A 23,735-nucleotide genomic window follows, 5' to 3' on the forward strand; every position below is an offset into this window, starting at 1 on the left:
ATGACGTCCCGGAAGTTTTATTACGATTGTGATTATTATTTGTACCTTTCTCGGCCTTCTGGCTAAGATCTAAGTGTCAATGATTATTTGGCTCTATGTCTTCTGGTTTTCTCTTAAATCAGAAATGCTTGATTGTCGATTAATTAATGATTAAAAATCTCGATACATGCAGGGGTAAGCAAAAAAGGGTTCAAACTCAATACTCAACTAAACTTTTGACAAAAGTACTATCTTAAATAAATGGATCACAAATAAAACAAACCATTTTTTGCAGTTAGGATAATGACACAAATAGTCCTGAACTTTGGCTCAGTGTGCAATTTAGTCCCTGAATTTTTAATTTGTTCAATATAGTCCTTGAACTTTTGCCTAATGTTCAATGTGGTCCCTTGACTTTTAATTTGTTCAATGTGGTCCATGAACTTTTAGTACATGTTCAATTTAGTCCATGAAGTATATGAAAATGTAAAATATAATCCCTGAACTTGAATTAATGGAAGGACTACATTGAACATTTTTATAAAGTTCAGGGACTATATAAAACATGTACCAAAAGTTCATGAACCATATTGAACATTGGGTTAAAATTCATGGACTACATTGAACAAATTAAAAGTTAAGGGATCAAATTGCACATTGAGTCAAAGTTTAGGAACTGTTTATGTCATTTTCCCTTTGTGGTTTGGTTTAGTTCCAACTATTTTGAAACCGACCGAACCACGAAATCATATCGTATAACCTATGGGGTCCATACTTTTACCATTTACACATGAAGTAACTTTTTTTTTGTTTTTTTATTATGAAGTACGTTTGATGTTCATTTTTCGTAATTTTATGAATTGTTGTGAGTGTAGACCTTGGCATTGAAGCCACATTAAACTGCATCGGACTCATCCCTAGGTACACATTGATGGTTTAAGACACTTAAGCCACTTCTTAAATATAGATCCAGATATAGACGATCATCGTAAATTTCTATCACAAAATTGGCAATCATAAGTCCGAGGATTGAAGGATTATCTCTTTAGGTTCCGAACGGTTAACAAAACTTGCAGGTTCTTCATACAGTGTGACATCCTAAAAATTCGTCCGTTTGGGATTTATAAAATACTGAGTTTTATAAATGTACTCGCAGTTAGTTCTCGCCCGGAACTGATCATTCCTGGGATACTAACCATTGGGGAAAGGCTGATTAGGGAATTAAATTCGTACGACTAAGAGAAAATTCGACCGTGAATTTAATTTCGACCATGAAATCGTTGAGGTGATATTTTGAGCCACTGTTGGCCGATCCAAGGATAGTTAGGGGTCAGTTCGCCACTGTCATAGTAGTGGATCGCGGGTGATTCCGCCGGACCACGAAATGACTTGACGAATTATCCTGAACCTATACCGAACGATCGTACCCCATGGATCTAGCGATTGATCCTCGCGATTTTAATGACAACCGAAATTGTCACGAACCGAACGGACTTGCACGTGACTCGATATATTATCAGTCACGAGTCGAATATGCGAATTTCCCAAACAAGCCGCCCGTTAGTTTGAGAAACGCTCGAGTTGCGTTTAATAGAATTTAATTATTTAATTTAGCCCAAATCGGACACCGGAAAATTAGGAAGTCACGACGGAAAGTTAGGACGACGTTGCACGTGACACGTGCGAATTTTTGGTGCGCTCAAATCCTTCGGAAAAATTCGATTTGGACAAGAAACGAAGAAAGTGATCAAAATACCCCTAAGAGTTATTAAAGGATTAGTTTTGTTGGACAAGGGCGTTTTGGTCATTTTTGGCCCAAAGTTGGAAAAGACATATTACCCTTGGATATTTTAAAGCAAGATTCTATCTGGACCGTTAATTTTAAGATTAGATCGAATCTCGGCCGTTGGATAAAAAAAGATTTGAGGGGGGTATTTTGGTAATTTGCCATAAAGTTGGTCAAAATTGATTTTTTAAGCATTTGACCCATTCTCTCTTTCCTCTCCCCACCCCATTCGGCAGCCCCCTCCTCCGTGAAATCCCCTCCCCCATTTTGGCCGTGAACCCCTCCCTCTCCACCGATTCTCTCTCTCTCCGTTTGCCGTCGCCGCCGCGCCGGACCGCCGATCGCCGGTCACGCCCGCAAGCCGCCGCCGTCCGCTCGCCGAACCGCACCACGCCACCCCCATCCCGCCGTTTTTTCTCTCTCTCTCGGTCCCCTTTGGCCGTGAACCTTGCCGGCCACCGCCCAAGCTGCGCCGTCGCCACCCAAGCCAATCGCCGCCACCCGGGAGCCGTACGTCGTTGCCGCCGTTCCCGATTAAGCGCCGCCGCTTTCCGTTCTAGCCGCGATAGTCTAGAACGCGGGTAAGTCGCGCTCTAAACCCAATTTAGGACTTCGGGTATCGACGGACGATTTTGGGCGAAATCTGTATAAAGTTAGGTGCGGAATTGTATGAATTGGTAGTGAAAATTTTATGGCGGGGCTTGGGATTTAATTCGGGCATTAATTATTGGAAATTAGAAAATAACACTGGCTGTGATATACTGTTCATGGGGCCGTGATGGGCCGATCGGGACGCAAGTTGGATTTTTAGAACCAAGAAATTATGGTGAAAAAGTTCCGTGAAGGACCGAAATCGATTTGACGTCGTTTGGTGGAAGAAAAATAATGATTTCAGTATTAACGGACTAGTGTTCGGCAAATTTTGGGGTTTGTTTCATGGACAAATTTATCGAGTTCACCTTGGGTGAAATTATGGCTGGAATTATAATGGTTTGGGGGTTATTTAGAGAGTAAATAAGGGCTGCCTACGAGAAGTATACATGCTGGAATTTGTGGTTCGGAATAATGTGTTTATGGCTTGATTTGTGGTGTATATGTGTCGGATTGTTGTGTGATGTCGTGGCTGAATTGTGAGGGTCCTTGTGACTGAAATTACTCGCGATTGTGATGGTTATATGTGTGTTTATAAGCTGCGAATTACTGTTCACAAGCTGTGATTTACTGTTCACGGCTGTGATGATTTGTTCGGGACACAAGTTGGATTTTTAGAACCGGAATTTAATGGCGAGAAAGTGTCGTGAAGGATCGGAATTGATCCGACGCCATCTGGTTAGAGAAAATTGGCAATTTACGTGTTTTAGGCATGTTTGGAATTATTCTGGATGGAGTTGATTTAATTGGGTGCTTAGTTGTGTAATTATATAATAGAATTATGCATGTTTGGTGCACGCATGGGCCAGATTGAATTAATTGTTGACAGTGACCATGTGAATTGCTGAGTGAGCGTGTTTTATGTGTGAAGTGATGCGTGCACGGGCCACGAGTGATGGGCCAGTTGCGTGTAGTAAATGCATGTAGAGCGTGTGCATGAGTAAAAAGGAATCGTGGTGTGGCAAGTGATTGTGGGAAAGTATGTGAAAGGGGTGAAAGTGCGAGGTTGGTATCGGGCCGAGTACCATAAACTCGGGCAGCGATCACGTAGGTCTGTTGCATTTGGCACAGGCTGAGGCTTGAAAAAGCAAGTATGAGATTCGGTCCGAGGCATGATAAGCTCGGGTGAGATCGGGATTGGACCGAGGCATCATAAGCTCGGGTTCCGATCATGTAGGCCTATCGCATTTGGTGCGAGCTGAGTGTTGAGTCGCAGTGTACCTGAGGCGTGTACGTTTACGCGGGACACTGGCGAGTGGTGTGGGAAGTGATAAGTGGTCGTAGTGTACCTGAGGCGTGTATGTTTACGCAGGACACTGGCGAGTGGTATGGGAAGTGATAAGTGGTCGCAGTGTACCTGAGGCGTGTACATATACGCGGGTCACTGGCGAGGAATGTGGATGAGACATGATGAGAACGGAACGAGTGCATGACATGAAAATTGTGCATGCTTGCGATTGTGTTGATGTGCCTGCTATGTGATTGTGGTGTAAGTGTGTGATTGTGTTTTCTGAAATTTCCTGGAGGTACGTGATAGCCTAGGTGGGGTTTAGGGGTGTACTTACTGAGAAGTGTCTCACGGTTATTTCAACCAAACCATTTCAGAGCCCCCGCCTGAGCCATGATCATATTGAGGCCGACTCGGAGCCGTCAGGTGAATAGACAGCTGAGGAGGATTCATGTGGTGATGCCGAGGACAGTGAGTCAGAGTGGACGCCTCCGAGAGGGCGTAGGGACTAGTTCTGGGAGCGAGGCAATAAATTGAGAGGGCCCCATTTTTGGATAATGCTGATCTAGGATGCTGATCCTTTTTGTATTTTGGAAGTTAATAATTACTGGTTCGGTGTGCTTGTAATAATAATCGATATTGTAAATATTATGATGTAAGTTTGGCAATGAGAACGAATATGTTCATTCTCCCTGATTGATTCCCCAGTTTTAATTGTCCGGGAATATTTGTTAGTGTCCGTTGTGGTTGTAAATCTCTGATGGCGATTTGAGGTCGGCGACATTCCTAGGACGTTGCACTTATCGACCAGGTAAGGGGCGTTGTGTGCCCATTGGGGTTCGGGGCGTGACATACAGTCTTGTATATTAATACAACGATCACTTTCACATTGATACCGGTCAACTGATAGATTCTATTACTGCATTTCCTTGTCAAATCATTATTGCTTCCTAATACCTTCACATTCCATATGACTATGTCTGAATTCAAACATTTTGGAGTTATCTTTTACTAAAGATTGTTCTTTTCATTGTTCACGTCATGATACTGCTCAGTTTGGTTTGGACTCTTTAATCAGTTTTTCATAGGATTCACCAGTCTCGGTGCATTGCTTGTGGTTTAATTTGTCAAATTCTTGAATCTTCACACTTCATTGATGACTGAACATGTCATTGTCACTCTCCGATTTCTCTCAAATCAATGGCAGGTTTGGGAGTTTATGGGATGCTTACTTGATCAATGACTTTTATGATCTCTTGACTCCAGAAAATTTCCTACTTCCACGACTCTGCTATGTTTGACACTTTCTCTTGAACATAACTTTTGATCTGAACTTTTGGCCTGGGCGAAAATAGTATGACATTACATACAAGCGATTGAGTTGTGATATGTAGGGGTGTAAACGGTTCGGTTCGGTTCGGTTTTCTTGAAAAACCGAACCGAACCGAACCATTAAGGGTGCCCTCTTGAACCGAACCAAAACCCCCTTGAACCGAATTGGAACCGAACCGAAAAATCAATTTGGTTCGGTTTAATTCGGTTTGGTTCGGATCAGTTTTCGGTTTCTTCTTTTTTTTTTTTTTGCTTTTTATTCATCGCCGCTTGGATCGCTCGCTCTCTCCCCTTCCTCTTTCTCCCTGACCAACTTCTCATTCTGCAACTTCAACTTCTCGTTCTGAACGGAAGTGGAGATCGCCGGTCGGTCACCATGTGCGCGGAGCCCGCGGAAAAGCCCTGTGGCGGTAAGCCCTCTTTCGAGTGAGCTGGTTCCGTGCATCTACAGCTCGTTCGAATCGTTCATGACCACCGGCGATTCCATCAAAGGTAAGGTCCAGAGGCTCTGCAGCTTGTTCGAATCCGCCAAGTCCCCGTCTCGGGGCCCTGATGAGACTCAGCGTATAGGAAGGAGCTGCAGGTTTTCGTTGCTCAAAGCCTCCCTCTCCATTTCGAGGCCATCCACGAGCTTGCCTAACCCACTCCCTCAGCCCCTCCACCTCCGCATCCCTTTGGTGAAGCAGAGGGAAGAAGAGACACAAAGGTAAATCAAGCGTCCCTCAGATCCGGGTACGAGCTGCTGTTTCTCATCCTCTCAGACGAACTCGAGGAGAACCCATATTCGCCCGATCGGACTCCGACGGTCGTAGCTGTCGTACCACTTGTACGGCGTCGCCGCCGGTTCGACGACGACGACGACTTCCGCGAGTCCGACCTCGGGTACGAGCCCGACGATCCCGCATCTCCGCCGTGGTTGGATCTGCTGAGGAACCCGCGGATGATGGCGAAGAGGACGAGGATGAGGTTGATAGTGTCCCAGCTCTTCTTGACGGAACGGGGCCGGAAGATCTGGGAAGTAAGGCTGAGGAAGACGAAGAGCCAGAGAGAGTAGCACCGGTCTGAAGAACCTTTTAGGGTAAAAAGCAAAGGGTGTGTTTTCAGTTCGGTTCGATCCGAACCGAACCGAAATAAACCGAACTGAAAGAAAAAGAATGGTTTTTTTTTAGTATCCGAACCGAAAACCGAACCGAACCGAAATGCACAAAATTTTTGGTTCGGTTCGGTTCGGTTTGTATCTCGGTTCGGTTTTTCGGTTCGGTTCTGACACCCCTAGTGATATGTGCTAATTTAGTTATTCTGCAGAATTACTGTAGAGTATGAAGTAACTAATACAACATCATGACATTGAAGCTTGCAAATCTAGATGTAGACTAGGATAACATGATCTGGACTTTTGGCCGTTTCATCATATATGTTTGATCCGATTGAGCAAATATCGATTAGTCAAATATTATGGTAGTTTGCTGGAATGATCTACAAATTAAATATAATAAGACTAAAGAATTTGTGGAATCGCAGTCCATTATCAAATCGTCCTCCTCAATCCCATTACAAACGTTTGAGAGACGTCACTTCTTCCCACCCCATCCCGCAATCCATTCGGGCAATATCATAGAACTGACCTTTCACGCCATCAAAAGGCAGATGTGAATGCATCATTCTGGAATTTTTCTTGTCGGTGAATGATTAGTACCGGCTTTCTGTATCTCAATCTCAAACTCACTCACCAACCACTCAGAAAGTTTTATACTCAGTCAAAGTAACAAAGCTAGTGCCTTACTCCACAGTACACATATAGCATCTGGAAATTTTAGGACAAAGGAATCCACGACCCCGAGATTTGGTGTGAATCGACCCAACTTTCACCAGTTTGCCCACCCAACGAGCAATAGGTTTCGCATTGTTCTTTCATTTTGTCAAAGGCCAATCCATGTCTTTGCAGCCACACCTCCAGTTCATGAAAACAGAGGTTCTCCCGTCTCCTCTGAGCATCCCATCTCTGCAGGTTTATGCAATTTCCCCTAATCGACCAAGGGCCAGAACTTAGGACTCCCTGCTTGGTGCCAATCGTGAAACCTGAGAAAACACATTTTCTTATTTTGAGGGGTTATTGTAATCTCAACCGTACCAGCCCAGGCTTTCCTTCAAACATTAGTTAGTCAGCCTACTCAAGCACTTCAACAAAATCCTTTTAATCAAAACCATCAAAGCCTCCTCATCTTCAACTTGCTCCAACCAAATGATCCCCCAGAAGATTGTCTACCAGATGCTTGCGATGTTAAGGGAACCTCTGCAGGCATCCTGTAATGTGAAAAAAGAAATAGATCAGCAGAGAATAAACTCAGAAATGTTGTCGAACAGTTGATAGGGGCAGTGTATTGATAGGAAAACTAAAGCGACGAAACAATGCCAAAGAGACTTGACTAAAATAGAAAGCAGATGGAAATAACTAATGATGATAAAGAGCAAATATGAGGATTATGGATGATCAAAAGAATGGGAGGTGATGATCATGAAGGAAGATAGCTGAAAGAAAACATCATTGTGATGTAGGGAAAGCTCTCAACAAAGAGAGAGAAGCTCTCACAGAGGGGAGAGACATAAATCTATATATACCTTCCTGAAGAGAACTCAATATCCCATTCTTTTTGGCGCATAAATGCTAGAAAGTTAACATATGAAGATAAGAAAAAACAGTTCTCATAATTTCTAGCTTACAGAAGCTCTGTTAGTAAAATCTCCTGATTTAAATTGCATAGACATACTTATGTGAAATCAATCTTGAGATTCAGTGGCCGAAAAATCAATCTTGAGCTTCACTCTTTAATGCCAATGATCTTCCATTATTTTTGCAGTGTTCTACTTCAACACAGGGTCACACGACGTCGTGAACATGTCAAATGGTGATAACAATAACTGCAACAGCGCTTCTATGTTCATACACTAACCAACGGGCCAGCCACCTTTTCCCTTGACAACACCTGCCAGTATTACTTCATCTACACCTTTGCAAACAGTGACCGTTGCTCTCAGGACCAAAAATTAGCTGGCGCCGTCAGTGAAACTTCCACCATCCCCGACCCCCAGTCCAGCTGGGATCCGTGTAACTACCAGCCCCAACCACTGGGACCACCACATCTCCGCCACCACTTGGAAGTGATGCTTCGTATCTCTTTGCAACACTGCTAGTCCAGTTCATGTCCATTGCCATAAGCTTATTATGTGAGTTCATTATACATGAGGATCATTATTTTTACTAGATATAGGTGGACTATTGATAGATCGTGAGATGTTGCTCCTCGTCATAAAGTGAATAAACTTGTTAAAATGCTTCTTTTCATAATTCCAGCATGATTCATATAGATAACATTGCTAGTTCATAAGTTTCTTTGGAACAAATATATGGTTCTCCTCCCTGAAGTTCGGCTCTATTCACAGTTCCAATATCATGAAAACCAAGATCATTAGAAAAATTAGAACGCGGCAGGAGACAAAAACTTGCATACTGGACAGTCGAAATAGAGCATCACAAGAACCAATCCTCATTGGCGATGCGAAAAAATCCCACCATTGGAATGACAAATGAGCAGAAGAGTAAATCACGTGGTGACAGGAAAAACGGTGTGAATCTTGTTAGGATCAAATTCAACACAAACGGCTGATCAAGAACTTAAAATGACAATGAAATTATGAAGTCACTCTTGCAGCCTTGCATCATATCAAATTCACACCTGATGATTAGCTTGAAAGAACCCGTCGAATTTTGGGGATCCAGAGCACCACAAGTCCAGCAGCATGATCGCTCTCCTTTGCCTATGTGTTTTTGTACTTTGCCTCCAGAAGCTTCCTTAATAATTCACATGTCAAACATTAAATTACTTTGAGCAATTATAGGAGAACAGACAAAAGAAAATTACAGTTGCAACATCGCAGAACAATAAAAAACCAATTCAAGCAGTCAGGAAAGCAAGCAAATTCACGTCATTTTAGAGTGTGGGATTTCAGTCATCCACCTTAAGAAACTGAGATGACTATGGTCAAAGCTTAAAGAGCTGCTTGTTCTTTCAATGTTTTGTAATTTCCACTGTATCAACATCAAGTATAAGCCAGTATGCCTGCCATTATAAGAATCAACAAAAGATAATAAAAGTTTAACTCGCCATGTAAACAAAACAAACATGTTATAGATGACCTGCGAGCAAGCAGAACAACCTTCAAATACAAAACTTGAAAAAACATTATTAATCTAAAAGTGTGGTTCCCGATATCATGCTAAGATTGAAGAATCATAGTGGATGACAAATGACAGATTATTTTCTCAAAAGGCATTCTTATGATCTATTCCTCCAACAAGGGCTGCCAGTTACATTCCTACCATGATCAAGAAAGATTATATTCCAACTAAGAAACATGAATCACTCAGTAGTGTACAAAAAAGAATCACTCACGGATGATTCACCAGGACTGCCAGCTCCATTCATGATTTTATCAAGTCTAAGATTTTGCCTTATTAGGGGACAGGGATCGTCTCAAATATCAAACTATCACCAGAATGTGATCTCATGAATACCTGACAAAACAACTGCTGATATTCTATATGAGGAAAACTCAAGACAATTCAGATATTGGCTTTAGCGACTTGAATCTGGAAATGTCTAAAGTTTGTGGAAGCTCCAAGTCTCCAAGCCCTCGAGGCCCAATTAGTTTGTCGCAGTCTCGTGCGACAATTGACAAGCATTATGAAATCTCTATACTTTATAGGTATCTCGATCTTTTGTGCCCTGGGATGTCTGATAGTTTCCAACAAGCTGTCACTATCAAGTTCCTTAAATTTTCCAATTTCGACACATCTGGGAATTTTGCTAACGACTTGCATCCTTGAATACACAAACTTTTGCAGGATGAGAATATCTCTAGGCTTTGAATGTCATGTAGCTTCTCACAGTGGTTGATGTTCAACCTTGTCAGGGTTTTCGAGCACTATAGATCCGATAATCTTCCAAGGGAAGTGCAACCACGGATATCCAATCTTACCAAAAAATCCAGCCCGTCAAGGCCACATTTCAACAAGACTCTTGCAGTTTGCAACATGAAAGCCCTCAAATTCTTTAAACTGGAAAGGTGTGGTTATCTTTCGATGGATGTGCAATGAGAGATATCCAATCTTACCAATAATCAACCTCTCAAGGCCGTGAATTTCAACTAGATTCCTGCAGTCTGCAGCATAGAATCCCTTTAGACATTTTTAACTTGAAAGGTCTGTTTATCTTTTAATGGATTGAAAGGTCGGGTAATCTTTTAATGGACATGCATCTAAAGACATTAAAACTATCCAAAGATTCTAATTAATCAATCAAGGCCTCGAACTTCAACTAGATTCTTGCAATTTGCAGCGTGAAATTCAAAGTTTTTAAACTGGAAAAGTCTGGTAATCTTTTAATAGAAGAGCACCCAGAGATATTCAATTTTGCCAGTCAATCCAACCTGTTAAGACCATGAATTTCAACTAGATTTCAGCAATTTGCAGCATGGAATCTTTCAATGGATGCGCATCCAGAGATACAAAACGTTTCCAGATATTCTATATGGGTCAAAGCCTCAAACTTCAACTAAATTCTCGCAGTTGGCAGCATCTGATTCTTTTAGATTCTTTAAACTTGAAAGGCCAAGTGATTGAATGGACACAGAGATATCCAAACTTACCAGACTCTTGCAGTTTGCAACGCTTGATAGCCTTAGATGTTTCGAACTCGAAAGGTCCCCTGAATCTCAACTAGATTCTTGCAACTCGCAGCATTTGTTTTGATGTTGTAAAGCAGCACCTTCTGCATTGATTTTCTGCACAAGTGCATCTAAAGAGCCAAAATGATTGTCAATGGCCCAACTGAGGGAACCTTTTGGTGGCTCACCACCTCCTCCCTGCATTACCCAACATATGAGGTCAGAGAGACATAGAGCGACCGCATGGATCAAAATTTGTCAAACATGCATTTACCTGAATTGGAGCAAGATTATTCCAGAATATGAAGTGATTAACATGACCTGAACATGGGTTACATCCACAAAATCGTAAGAGGAGCAAAATCATAAAGGATAATAACGGGCTAAGCGGCAAAAGCTAATATTTAACAGTTGAATATGCACATAGAGAAAATAAAAAGAAAATTTAAGATTGTTGGATAATTTATAAAACCAAGAAGAGGTAATAGAAGGGCCGGCACAGCCATCAGTGCTCTTAAAAAAAAAACACAAAATTTCTGCAAATTGTTTTCGAGCAATAGACCTGAATGAAGCGTGTTTCAAAGGTGATGGAGTTCTGTAAGAAAGTTCAATCACAGTCGTGGTTCAACATGCCTTTGCCAAATTGCGTGAACTACCACCGCAATGCCTATGAAGCTTACTTAAAAATGAATTGATAATATCTGATACAACATTTCACACTTGTTCATCACATGCTGTAAATTATTCAAAAACGAAACTCAGAAACCCTAATTTCACCTCTTTTCCACTTCCATTTAGTTGGTAGCAACTGCAATAAGAATGTGCTAATAAATAAAACCTACCGATACAGTGACTAATCTAAGCAACTGTCTTCAGGACGGAAAGACAACCCTCAACAAAATTTTCCTCCTAGTCAGGAAGCACGACACAATCTGAATATGGTCACATTTGAATGCCACCCATTCTCACTAGTGCCATATAGATCCAAAACTTGTCACTCTGTACATTCTATAGTACTATGGCTCGTCAGGAGGACCAGCGCACCATTCACATCGATATGGAAAAAGCTATTGACAACCAATCAGACATTGGTGAGCTATGGCAGACAAATACTAAAAAACCAGGAACTTTGGCTCTAGAGGGGAGCTAACCCATCAAGGATTCGACATGAGCTGCGACTGCAGATAATAGATTTATCTTACCTAGTGCTGGCAAAGCCAGATCAGTCGCTTTATATACACTACAAGTTCCCTCGCGAAGGATAGCTCATCTTTGAAATGTGCCGCTTCTTATATTCAATTGTCCATGAGTTAAATTCTCGACCACCTTTCACTCTCAATTTCATTGAATCTCAAGAAGCTTTCATCACAAATAACGCCTTCCTTCAGTCCATTAACCTTAAATGGAACAAAGTCGAGAGCATTGAACAAAAACTAAATCCCAGACAGAAGGAACGAAAGAAACAAGAGGACAAAACAGAAAAGAATCGAACCTCCGCCATTGAACTTGATAGGCGCTCTGCAACTTATTAACGACAGCCGCAGCGTCGCCCTCGCCCATGGCGTCGTGGAGCTGCTCGAGCGCCGTGTTGGAGGCCTGGCGGTGGTGGTGCTTCTTCTGGCGGTGCAGCTGCATGATCTCGCCGCTGATTGCGGGCTGGAGAGCGCCGTAGTCGCAGGGGAGATCGGGGAAAGGGGGGAAGAAGGTCTGGAGGCCGCGGAAGCTCGTGGCGACGCCGCCAATTGGAGCCGAGGCCGGAGGCGGAGGCTAGGGTTTTTTCCGGCCAGCAGCGTGCGGAGAGCCATGGGAGCTGATCTTCAAGCTCAGTCAGATATACACCTGGGCTCGTCACCTCCGGAGAATTTGGGCTCGTTACCTCTGGACAATCTGGGAATATGCCTATTCAATGTCGTAGTGTATGAAATACCCTAACCCCCAGCGTCTGGCGACTTTTCTTAGCCCAAAGGACTTGTCGCGGATCAATTCGTATAAGCGCTCCTCGTCGGTATCAAATGGAAGAGAAACCCTGGATAGTCGGACGGGAAGCTCGGGGAGACATTCAAGTGGACGGCAATCGAAAAGAGTGAGCTCCTCGAGAAGGGTTAGTTTGGAAAGAAATGGTAACGATGGACTTGGGAAAGTGATGTGCAGAGCTGTTAAGCTGGAGGGCGGTTCCGGTATTCCTCGAAGGTTTTCGCAAAATGCAACACCGAGATGTTGGAGAGAAGAGAGCTTAGAAATGCTTTCTGGCAAGCCCAAAATGCCCGATTTGTATAAACGAAGATTGTTTAGCGAAACCAATTCGCCTATATTATTAGGCAATCCTTTCAGACATGTGCACCATGATGCACTCAACACTTGAAGTTTCGACAGCATTCCAATGGCACTAGGCAATTCCGTCACGAGAGTTTCATCAATGTTCAAGATCCTCAAATTTTGCAGATTCCCAATGCTTTCAGGTAATTTTGTAATCCATGTCAGCGCTAATCGCAGCTCGGTCAACGATGCCAACTTTCCAATCGAGTCGGGGATCTTTCTCAACGATCGACATGCCGATAGGTCAAGGCGAAACAGAGATGCTAGATTGCCTATGGAGCTAGGTATGCAAGCTAATGATTCACAGCCAAAGGCATTAAGAGTCTCCAGCAGCTCCATAGAACCAATGGATTCAGGTAATTCTTCAATCCCTATCCCACGTAAGTTTAGCTGAGTTAACGACATAAGGGAGCCCATGGATTCTGGAAGTTGAGCAAATTTATCACAACTTAGAGCACCTAGAGTCTTTGGCTTCATCAAAAAACCTCTTGAAATAGGATTCTCTTTTATAGCGGTGTCATTCATGAGAAGCTCCCTCGATTCTTCCATTCTCCCTACTCTTGCTGGTAGCTCCTTCAGTTCCCCACAATTCTCGACATTCAAGGAGGCGAGAGTCTTGATATGCCAGATAGAAGGATGAATTTCTTCCAGACTCCAACAGTTTCCAAGAATCAAAATCTCCAAGCTTTTGAAAGCAGACAAGTCGGGAGTTCTTCTCAAATGTTTACAATACGAGAGGTTGAGAACTTTCAGCTCGGTTGCCATCTGAAAGAAACAAAGGAAAACCTGAATGAAATTGGAAAGCTGCAATGTGTGATTTTCCTCTATTCCTTGTTTTTTTTTTTAAGAACCTTTAAAATTCCTGAAAAATACCTATGCTCCACTACTCTTTCACAATTGTCTTATTTAATTTTAAATGTTTTATCAGTAGTATTAGGCTACACCACCATATTGATTTTTTTAAAGCATATCCATTGCAAAAAGAATGTTAGGGACGTACAAGTGCTAACCATGTTTATTTTCGAACAAATTTTCAAAGAGAAAATATATTCAGTTTTTAAGAGCTATGGCGATGCCATTGATTAGACATAAGCAAATTTTATTATCAAAAAGCAGATGACACTTCAATAACGGGTAGTTTAATTATGAAAAGCAATTTTTTGATGTTATATGAACAAGATATAAAGAATGTTGTATTCCAAAAAAAATTAATGCCACTGGAAGGATAACTTTATTACTCTCATAACATTAATAATTTATATTTGTGTTATACAGTCACGACTTCCGTAATCAACAATTATAATGATTAAATATTTCGTGCAACAAGTCAGAGAAATTCATAAATTATATCCATTACTCTAAGATTAAAATGAATTTAGAATTTCAGTATGAATGTACAACACAAGTCACTGCGTGGGAGTTTCTGTTTCTCCAAGAAAGAAGATTGATATAGAGATATAACAAGAATCGCTCAAAAGACATGCTTTTGCACGGGGAGAAATTATCTTAGAGCCATAAACCAACTAGATTAATGAAATACAAAATAGGCACAATTAAGTAATTAAAATTTTGATTGATTTTAATTAATATAGTTAATTTTTTTCTTTCTAGTATTGTCTAAGGTTAAGCATGATGGGTTGTTGAGTTTTATCAATTAAACATATTAAGGGGCAAAAGATTCTGAGTATTTAGATAGCTATAAATTCCTCTTATATTTACCTGAAAATCCTGAATCCGAGGAACGATATTAAACCTTTCTAAAAGAAAGAAAGGAGAACTGGGGGCGATTGCACCTTTGGTAACACGTTATTATTCACAACAGATATATCTTCTCAATTTCTTACCTTGAGTGGATCCCATCCTCCCCAGTCCTCTGTAATGTCACTATTTGATAGATCGAGCACGACTAAATTTTTCGGATGAAAGTTGGCCACTTCGAAATCTGAGGGACAATTCCACCACTGAAGCCATCTTAATTGAGGAAGCAAATTTTGGAAATCTCCGGTGAAATTCACACCGTACACTTGAAGGAATCTCAAGTTGGTGAGTTCATTAAATTGTTCACCTCGGTAACTTTTTCTGTCCGAAACAGCACGATTAAGGGCCTCAATCTCACCAAGCCAACCAAAATTGTGACGACAAAGGGCCTGCCGATCAAAATTGTGAAGACGAAGGGCCTCAATCTTACTAGTGCCCTACAATTACGAAACATTGTGGACTAGAAGTTTTAATTGATGAAATGAGACCAATTGTATATAAAAAGAAGGACTAATTTCAATTTGATATCATACTATCATGGTGTAGGCTTTTTACTTTCATCGAATTTGAGAAGAATAGGAGAAAGATCAAGGTCTTGAAACTGAAGTGTGCAGCAGAAGTTAAAAGTATTTCGACTGTTAAAAGATCTAAGTAGAATACTTATGAATCTGTCAATCCCACTTATTGTAAAATCTCAACTTTTTCCTTCAAATGTCTTATTTTAATTCATAGATCTTACCACATAACATATGTCACTTAGTTGTACACACATATTTGTTCTAGTTACACATATATTTTATAGGAATGGAAACAATTGAGGGATTTATCATTTATTATGTGCAACGGGTCATTTTTTACAAATAAATAATATTAAAATCATATAGTGACTATAACAAAATGTGCAATAAGTGATGACTGTTATGATTGAAAAGTTGTTTGAATATTCATTATGAGAAAATATTTTCTAAGTAAATGATGTGAAATAAATTGGTAAAAAGTTATAAATCATAATAGCTCATATTTAACACGTAAATGATATAAAAATACTAAATATGTACTAAATAAAATGCTCACTAAGAGTTGACCGTTGTAGATATATCTATAATAACGTGGTAGTCAAAATTTGACAATAAATGTTATTAGGGCGTTCATACAAAAATTATCCATCATCACAAAAAAAAATAGCAAATTCATGGAAAAAATTATGTACTACGATGAAAAGTCTATAGAATGAAAACAATAAATGTTTAGAGGGTTAATTACAATGTTGCACATATATCGTAGATAAATATGAAAGCCACATCAATAAATTGACTGTATCAACTAGCGGTTGACGATAAAAGACTCGATTGTACAAATTGTGAAAGATAAAAGACTACATTGAGCATTAAAGAAGGGATAGGGGACTAAATCGCCACAAGTAGCGATACTTAGGAGACTAAATCTGTACTTAACCCAGTTTGGAAAATACAGAACAAGGATAGCTAATCATCACAAATGGATGGATGTCTCATTTATCATAGCAAACAACTCAAAAGAAGTCAATACTCAGTAAAAGAAAAAAGAGCGAAAAAACCTCACAAGAAATCAAAAGAAGAATCCAAACATCAAACACATGCATCAAACAGAAATGTGAAAAAAGCATGGGCCCAACAATTTATAAATGTCAGGTTTTCTCTGAAAGTGCATTGTCAAACATTATGATTTTTATTTGTAGTTTTGTTGTTGCGTTGAAGTTACCAAAAGGAGAATGTCCTCATCATGTACTACCGGGTAAAGATATATATCAATCATCAATGACCAAGAAATTTCTCCTCAATTATGTCCTAGAATTAGGCAAAAACAGTTTCTAATTGAAAGAGCTCTTTTGCTGGTAAAAGTGAAAAGTTTTGGAGACTGACAATAATCTTATCTCAAACAAGAAAGAGAAGGACTCACGTTGACTAACCAAGACAAGTAGAGATAGCTCTTACCTTGTTGTTGTCAAGCACGTCCGAGGCTTCCTCACAAATCCATAATCTGCTACGCTTTTGAGGCTCCTTTGGATCATCTAGACGAACAATTTCCCTTCCAAGATCTCTCAGTTGATCATGCATCATTAGATTGCCGTCTTCATCAATTTTAATTAGCGACATAAGGCTCAATACTTCAATTCCATTCTCCGGGAATAATTCACAAGCATCCCACATATAAGTTGCACTTTGTTTAGATGATCCAATGAAAAAACATGCTATATCCAAAAATATCTGTTTCGTCTCATAATCTAATGATTCGTAACTTATCATCAATGTATCTTGCACTTTCTGGTTAGGCACTTTCTTTAATTTCTTTAATGTATCTTTCCATGTTTTATTTTTCTTTTCACGCAAGAAAGAACCTATAACTTCAAGAGCTAAGGGAAGCCCCCCAGTAGTAGACACGATATCACGAGCGATAACCTCATAATCACCATGAGGAGAATCCTTTCGAAATGCATGTCTACTAAATAAAATCAATGATGGATCCAAAGGCAACTTCTCGAGTTTGCACATGTAGGCTGCCCTAGCCTCGTCAAGAATACTCTTGTTTCTAGTGGTTATGATGACTATACTTCCAGATTTAAACCAACTACTTTCTCCGGCCAAAGCATTCAAGTGAGCCTTATCATCCACATCATCAAGAAGAACTAGGACTTTCTTACTTGTAAATCGAGATTTGATGATACCGATTCCCTCATCGACATTAGACACATTTTCTGGACTTCTTAGTATATCGCGAATGAGCTGCTTTTGTAGCCGTTCAATACCCTTGCGTAGAGATGTTTCTCGAATATTTGCCACGAAACTATGATCTTCGAAACGACTGGAGAGATTGTTGTACAAGACCCTTGCAAGAGTTGTCTTACCGATACCACCCATTCCATAAATTCCAATAATCCTTGTATCATTAAATTTAGCATCTATGAAGCTCATAATTTCTTCTACACGATTATCAATTCCGACCAACTCTTTGGGAACAATTAGTTGAAAAGGTCTTTTTAACTCGCCTATGACTTCTCTGACAACAATTTTAACTAATTCTCCTTCATGCCTGTCAAATAACACCGAATTTCAGTATAGGATGGCAATATTTATATTCTTTTTTAAGTAAGATCTAGTTATGAGAAACCAAACAATGTTTTAGTGGAGGATAACGTACCCATTCTTAATTTTCTCCGATTCCAATCCTTTCAAGGAACCGACTTCTTTGAGCGCTTCTTCCCATTCCTTCACAACCATTTCTTCCACTTTCTCTTTATGTGCATTGATAGCATCTTCAAATTTTTCTGTCAAATGTCGCACCTGTGAGGGTTCCACTTTGTAAAATATGGGCAACACTACTTGCCCTCTGCTTTTCCTACACTTCAACATCTGAACAAGCTCGCAAAGGCACCATTTGCTAGAAGCGTAATCCTCAGATATAATCGGGATCGAGATCTTAGACTGTGTAATACTGCAGAGAAGCTCCGGACCAATTTCCTCACCAACATGGAGCTCATTGTCATCTCTGAACACTCGAATTCCTGCATCAACAAGGCTAGTATAGAGATAATCGGTGATACCTTTACGAGTGTCTTTCCCTCTAAAGTTCAAGAACACTTCGTAGTCATTTCCTTTCGGCTTTTTGGTTCCGCCGCCTTCATAATCACCTACATGTGGAGAGGTCGATGAGGAAGATGCTCCGTATATCATATCTTCTGAATGAGTAGATTCTTTTCTTTTCATCTCGAGATTGATGGAGCGAAGCCTCAAAAGAAGAGGAATATGGAATCCCAGATCTAAGAATTGCATAAATGTCTCTCAGAACTCAATTGAGAGCTACACTAAAGAAAAAAACAAAAGTTCTCATACAACTCATCAAAACATATGGAGCGATCAAAAGAAGGAAGAGAGAAGAGGAGAAGAGCAAGGAGTCACCGATTACCTAAGGAGTGCTCAAACGACGCAATCCACACGCTCCTGTGATCGCCACCGATTCTCAGCCTTCGACGTTGGATAACCCACACGCAACCCTTTTTATTCTGCGTGCTTGAACAAAGCTGAGTTCTGGCCATCCAATGATCCAGGACTCATCGTGCCAATTGAACCGCTGCGATGCATGCTGTACGGAAAAGTCAATTATTGCTGGCGTGCTTTCCGTAGCACTGCGCGGAAGGTGCGAGGAACTTAATGAGCAATACTGACGTGCAATGCTTTTGTGCTTTTATTGAAATGTCAGATCCAGCGAGGCTTTGACAGCCTTGACTTGACTTGCTTTTTCTATTAACAAATAAAAGTGGAAAAGAAAGCTAACTAGCTATAATCACGTGCTCCTGGTGCTAGGGTAGATGAGCCGATGACAAAAACATATCAATTGTCGGATTGAATCAGAATTTGTTAAAAAAAACGTCTGTATGACACTTAATATTCAAATAAGGAAAGTTTATTATTCTCAATCTATAATCTGATTTGCTTTTTTTAAAAGAGATTTCTCTGAAAAAGTAACTCAAACTAAATCTCTCTCAAAACAATTTGAGTTCCTCAAACTAGATATCTCCATGTCACGTCAAGCCTAAAGATTATCTAGTCATCATTTGCCTCTTGCCTGATGCACTTTTGTCTTTGTCCTTAAATTACTATTTTTTCCGACCAAAAAAAATTAATAATTTTTTATGTTTTACATAAATTTTATTCTTTCAGTGTCGGCCAACGGATTCTCCATGATCGAATATTTATTCAATAATACATTTTTACTTTTTTTATTTTGTTTTTTGTCAAACCTTTTTTTATTTCATGGGGACATTCTTCTTTTGCTTAGATTTTAAGCCAAGATCATCACCTACAATATCTAGACTTTGACCAATTATATTGTTGTGGTCTCCACCATTCTCTGCGTGCCACGTTTTGTTACCAATGCACAGCACTTTCTGCTATTAAAAAAAATTATAGGGCAATTTCCGCAGCATTATGCGGAGGGTGCGTGGAAACTACGCAGGTGCTTCTTGACACGACTTGCTTTTTCTATTAATAGAAATTATACAAGAAAACACACCAACAATACAATACTCATAAGTGATTAGAGAACTGTGTAACTGTGTTACATATGTTCATGCTGGCAAATTGGCGTTAGAACAATCTAAAGAAAAGTGCCCATTTTTACGGCTCATTCAATTGGGATTACCATAAACGAAGTTCCTGTCTAATTTCTCGGCTGCTGAAGGGTGACACCAGCTTAATTTCTTTTGCCCTTTTCTGTGGTTTAGCAAACGCAAATTAAGTTGAAGCAGCTGCTGTCGATTTTTTTTCAACAATGTCTAGAGAAAGAGATGATGGCAATTTTTAGGACGAAAACGTTAAGAGGAGTATCTTACACACTCTTTTTAGCATCTGGTCATTTTGTAAAATATTATGCTGATTTGTCTGTTCAATTCGATTTCTTTACAATTAAGTTGCATGATATATGTGTATATAGAGAGATATCTTTGTACATGTATCACAGCTTAACAAATAGTGGGCTTAACAAATAGTGGACCATTACTGTGAAGAAAGTGGTGTGAAACAGAAGCGTGCACCTAAGAATTTTCAAAAGATGAGTGGGTCCCTTGTCAAGTGACTTGCTTTTTTTTCTTCCTCACCCACTTTTTTGAAGGTTGAAGCTATTTGTAAGCTAAAGGGATTATTCTTTTCAATCCGTAGCTCCAGGAAGCTTCAAAGAAATTTCCATGACGTGTTCTAAATAAGAACTCTTTTTAAAATTCAATTTTCGTGTCTCAGCAATTTGTCCTTTCCTTCTTTTTGTCCTAAAAAGAAAAGGTTCGTTGATGTCATGGGTAAAGTTCATGTCATGGAATCTTCACTGTTCAATTGGTATGGTCAAATTTGTGTCGTCAGCGACAGTGACGACCCTTGGTTCCACCTAGAGGTGGCCACGGTTCGGAACCGACCGGTTCCGGTTCGTGGCCAAGTGTGAACCGGAACCGGTTCCGGGCCGGTTCCGATTTTTTTTTTTCTGTTTTTTTTCTTTTCCTTTTCCTTTTCTTTTTTTTTTCTTCCTCCGCGGCCGGCCATAGCCGGGCCGGCGCGGAGGTCGCCGGCCTCAGCGAGGCGGCGCTCGCCGGCGCCCGGGCGAGGCCGGCCTCAGGCGAGGCGGCCCTCGCCGGCGTCGGGCGAGCCCGGCCTCGCCGCCCGGGCGAGGGCCGGCCTCGCCCGACGCCGGCGAGGTCGAGCCTCGCCCGACGCCGGCGAGGGCCCCTCGCCCGACGTCGGCGACCTCCGCGCCGACCCCGGCCATGGCCGGCCGCGGAGGAAGAAAAAAAAAAAATATAAATTATAATTTTAAAAAACAGAAACAAGGAAAAAAGACAAAAGAGAAAAAGGAAAAACAGGAAAGGAAAAGGAAAAGAAAAAGAAGAAAAACAGAAAAGGAAAAACAGAAATGAAAATAAAAAAATAAAATAAATACTATTCTTGTGATAGAACATTATTCAATATAAATTGTGATTAAAATGTAAATTGTACTCAAATTTGGGGACAAAAAGACAAGAGAGAAAGAGAGGGCTTCAACTTAATAAATTATCATTAAGCACATTACAATTCGTTACAACGATCTTAAAAAAAAAGGAGTACAATATATATACCCTAAAATTATCCCAAAATCTAAACATTCCGTGCGCAGGGGACCAGAGGTCACATATCGTCGGATTATATTTCGGTTTCCCTAAGCTCAAGTGGGCGTACCCGGTATGAGAAACAAGAGTTCCCGAAATACTTGCCAACTCCAATAGTTCTTTTACCCTCAATCGTCACTACCCGTTCCAGTACGGATACTGGTAGCGGTAGTATCTCCATCGTTAAAGAATTCGGATTCATTATTCCGATCTATCTCTTGTTGCCGGTATTGAGCCTTCGTCCAATCAGCAACACAAGCTTGCATCTCCACTAATTCTGGATCTAATCTTGAACGATGTTCGTTCAAAATATTACCTCCGGCACTGAATGCTTGTTCGACTGCAACTGTGGAACAAGGGGTTGAAAAAATCTGTTTTGCAATAAGAGAAAGGATTGGGTATTGGCTTGCGTGCCTCTTCCACCAATCCAAAATAAAAAAAATCTGTACCACCTTCGGCTTCAGTAAACTCAAATAAAATGGTTAGATAACTCTCTAATTCAGAAATATTTCCTATTACTCCCTTTTGTTTTTTTTGTCTATGTAATAAAAGTTGGTACCATCTACTAATTTTACCTGTATTGTCATTTTGTATCTTCGTAGATTGAGAAGATCTAATATCACCTAAATTATATTTAGTATAAAATTCATTATATAATTCTATTACTACGTTTTTAACCTCACGTACTATGGTTGTAACATTTGTCACATCATAATGTAAACATTGATAATACGCACGCAAAAAATCATTTAAGCCATCCAATTTGCAACGCGGATCAAAAACACAAGCAACTAAATAAATCATGGGAATTTCACTATAATAATGAAGCCATTTCATTTTCATTGCAACTATAGTATGTTGTAATTCAACATCATTTTCATATTCATCAAAAGTTCCGACAATATTAGTACACTCTACTAAAAATAAATGTGTAGTAGGATAATAAACACCAGACAAAGTATAAGTTGCATCATTAAAAACCTTTAAAAGATCTAAAATTTTTTGGCAAATATGCCACTCTTGTGGGTATAAATTAATCTGAGGTATATTATTAGAAATGAATGCACATAATAAATCTTTATATGCTAAAGATTCACTAAGCAAGTGGAAAGTAGAATTCCAACGAGTTGGAACATCTCTTGAAAATCTTTTTGGCTTTTTGCCATTTTCTCTACAAAATCTACCCCATTCTTTCATTTTTTGGGGATGTTTCCATAAAAATTGAATCGCCGTTTTTATTGGTTGAAGAAAAATATCAAGAGTTTTCAAACCATCTTGTACACATAAATTTAAAACATGACAAGCACATCTAATGTGAAAAAATTTTCCGCCAAAAGCGGGTTTACAAATATTTTCTAACTCGGCAATTGAAGCGGTATTTGCTGCGGCATTATCAAAACCAATTGAAAATTTTTTGTTAAGCAAATAATATTCTTCTAAAACTTGCCTAATTATTCTATAAATATTATTTGCCATATGATGATCATCGAAAACTCTAAATGCAATAACTCTTTTTTGAATAGTCCACTCGTCATCTATCCAATGACATGTTATGCCCATGTAAGAATGATTTTGCCAATGATCACTCCAAATATCACTACCTATATGCACGCATCCATTAAATTGCATAAAAAAGTTTTGTAAATCATTTTTTCCATTTTTGTAAAGATCTTTAATTACTCGTTTAATTGAATTTCTAGGAACACGTTTTGCTTGTGGAGCACATGCTTTTTGTACAAATTCATTAAAACCAAATCTTTCTTCAAAATTAAATGCTAAATGCTCAACGGAAATAAATTTGCCTAATTCTTCCTTATAAGTTTTTTCATTAAAACGAAATAAAGGGGAAGTGTTAGGATTGACGTACCCGGAAATTTGTTGTTGCCCGATATCGATTCCCGTTTCGGTTGGATGTTTGCTCATAAGATGTCGTTTAAATGTTCCATATCCTTGTCCACCTGTATATTTATATATTTTTCCACAATATTTACAAATTATATCATACCTTTTTTTACCGATATCAAACCTTTCCATTTTCGTGAAGTGATTCCAAATGTCAGATGTAAATTCCCGTTCCGCTTCCTTTGTTGTAGATATTTCAGCAGGAGGATGAAAACTTTCTTGCGTCAGGATGCGCTCCACATCGCGAAAAATGTTGATTTTATCATCTTGAAAATCTGCATATTCACGAGGATCAAAAGAATGATGGGATTCCGTCGCGATATTCTTACCTTTGCCAGTTGGCACTCGACTTCCACTTGCCATTTTTCGAATGGATTGAGAGAATTGAGCGGATT

At 39.9% G+C, this 23,735-nt stretch overlaps 2 protein-coding genes across 9 annotated transcripts in view; both read right to left on the reverse strand.

Annotated features, from left to right (window-relative positions):
- The window catches only part of LOC115684369 (disease resistance protein RPV1-like), an 83,483-nt gene that overhangs the window by 18,203 nt on the left and 41,545 nt on the right, over window positions 1-23,735 (reverse strand). The window contains exons 1-7 of one of the 8 annotated variants that reach the window (XM_056318781.1): window positions 18,717-18,960; window positions 17,952-18,570; window positions 16,748-17,843; window positions 14,861-15,211; window positions 12,193-13,781; window positions 10,683-10,898; window positions 8,711-8,826 (exon numbers count right to left, since the gene is read on the reverse strand). In XM_056318781.1, coding sequence (XP_056174756.1) covers window positions 12,600-13,781; window positions 14,861-15,211; window positions 16,748-17,843; window positions 17,952-18,570; window positions 18,717-18,846 — 3,378 coding nt within the window. In that variant the 5' untranslated portion in view covers window positions 18,847-18,960 and the 3' untranslated portion in view covers window positions 8,711-8,826; window positions 10,683-10,898; window positions 12,193-12,599. Of the gene's footprint in view, window positions 1-8,710; window positions 8,827-10,682; window positions 10,899-12,192; window positions 13,782-14,860; window positions 15,212-16,747; window positions 17,844-17,951; window positions 18,611-18,709; window positions 18,963-23,735 lie in introns of those variants that run through there. The other 7 variants (XM_056318785.1, XM_056318783.1, XM_056318787.1 and 4 more) reach the window with 7 other exon arrangements.
- Window positions 10,749-12,335, reverse strand: LOC130140141 (superoxide dismutase [Mn], mitochondrial-like). The gene is made up of 4 exons (XM_056318754.1): window positions 12,207-12,335; window positions 12,027-12,097; window positions 11,478-11,508; window positions 10,749-10,898 (listed from the first exon to the last, which is right to left on the reverse strand). Exons 1-4 carry the CDS (start codon window positions 12,333-12,335, stop codon window positions 10,749-10,751), a joined length of 381 nt encoding a protein of 126 aa, XP_056174729.1.

Source organism: Syzygium oleosum, unplaced genomic scaffold (assembly GCF_021117445.2).
Source record: "Syzygium oleosum isolate NSW1041296 unplaced genomic scaffold, Sole_v2.1 Sole_v2.16, whole genome shotgun sequence".
In the NCBI taxonomy this organism is placed as follows: Eukaryota; Viridiplantae; Streptophyta; class Magnoliopsida; order Myrtales; family Myrtaceae; genus Syzygium; species Syzygium oleosum.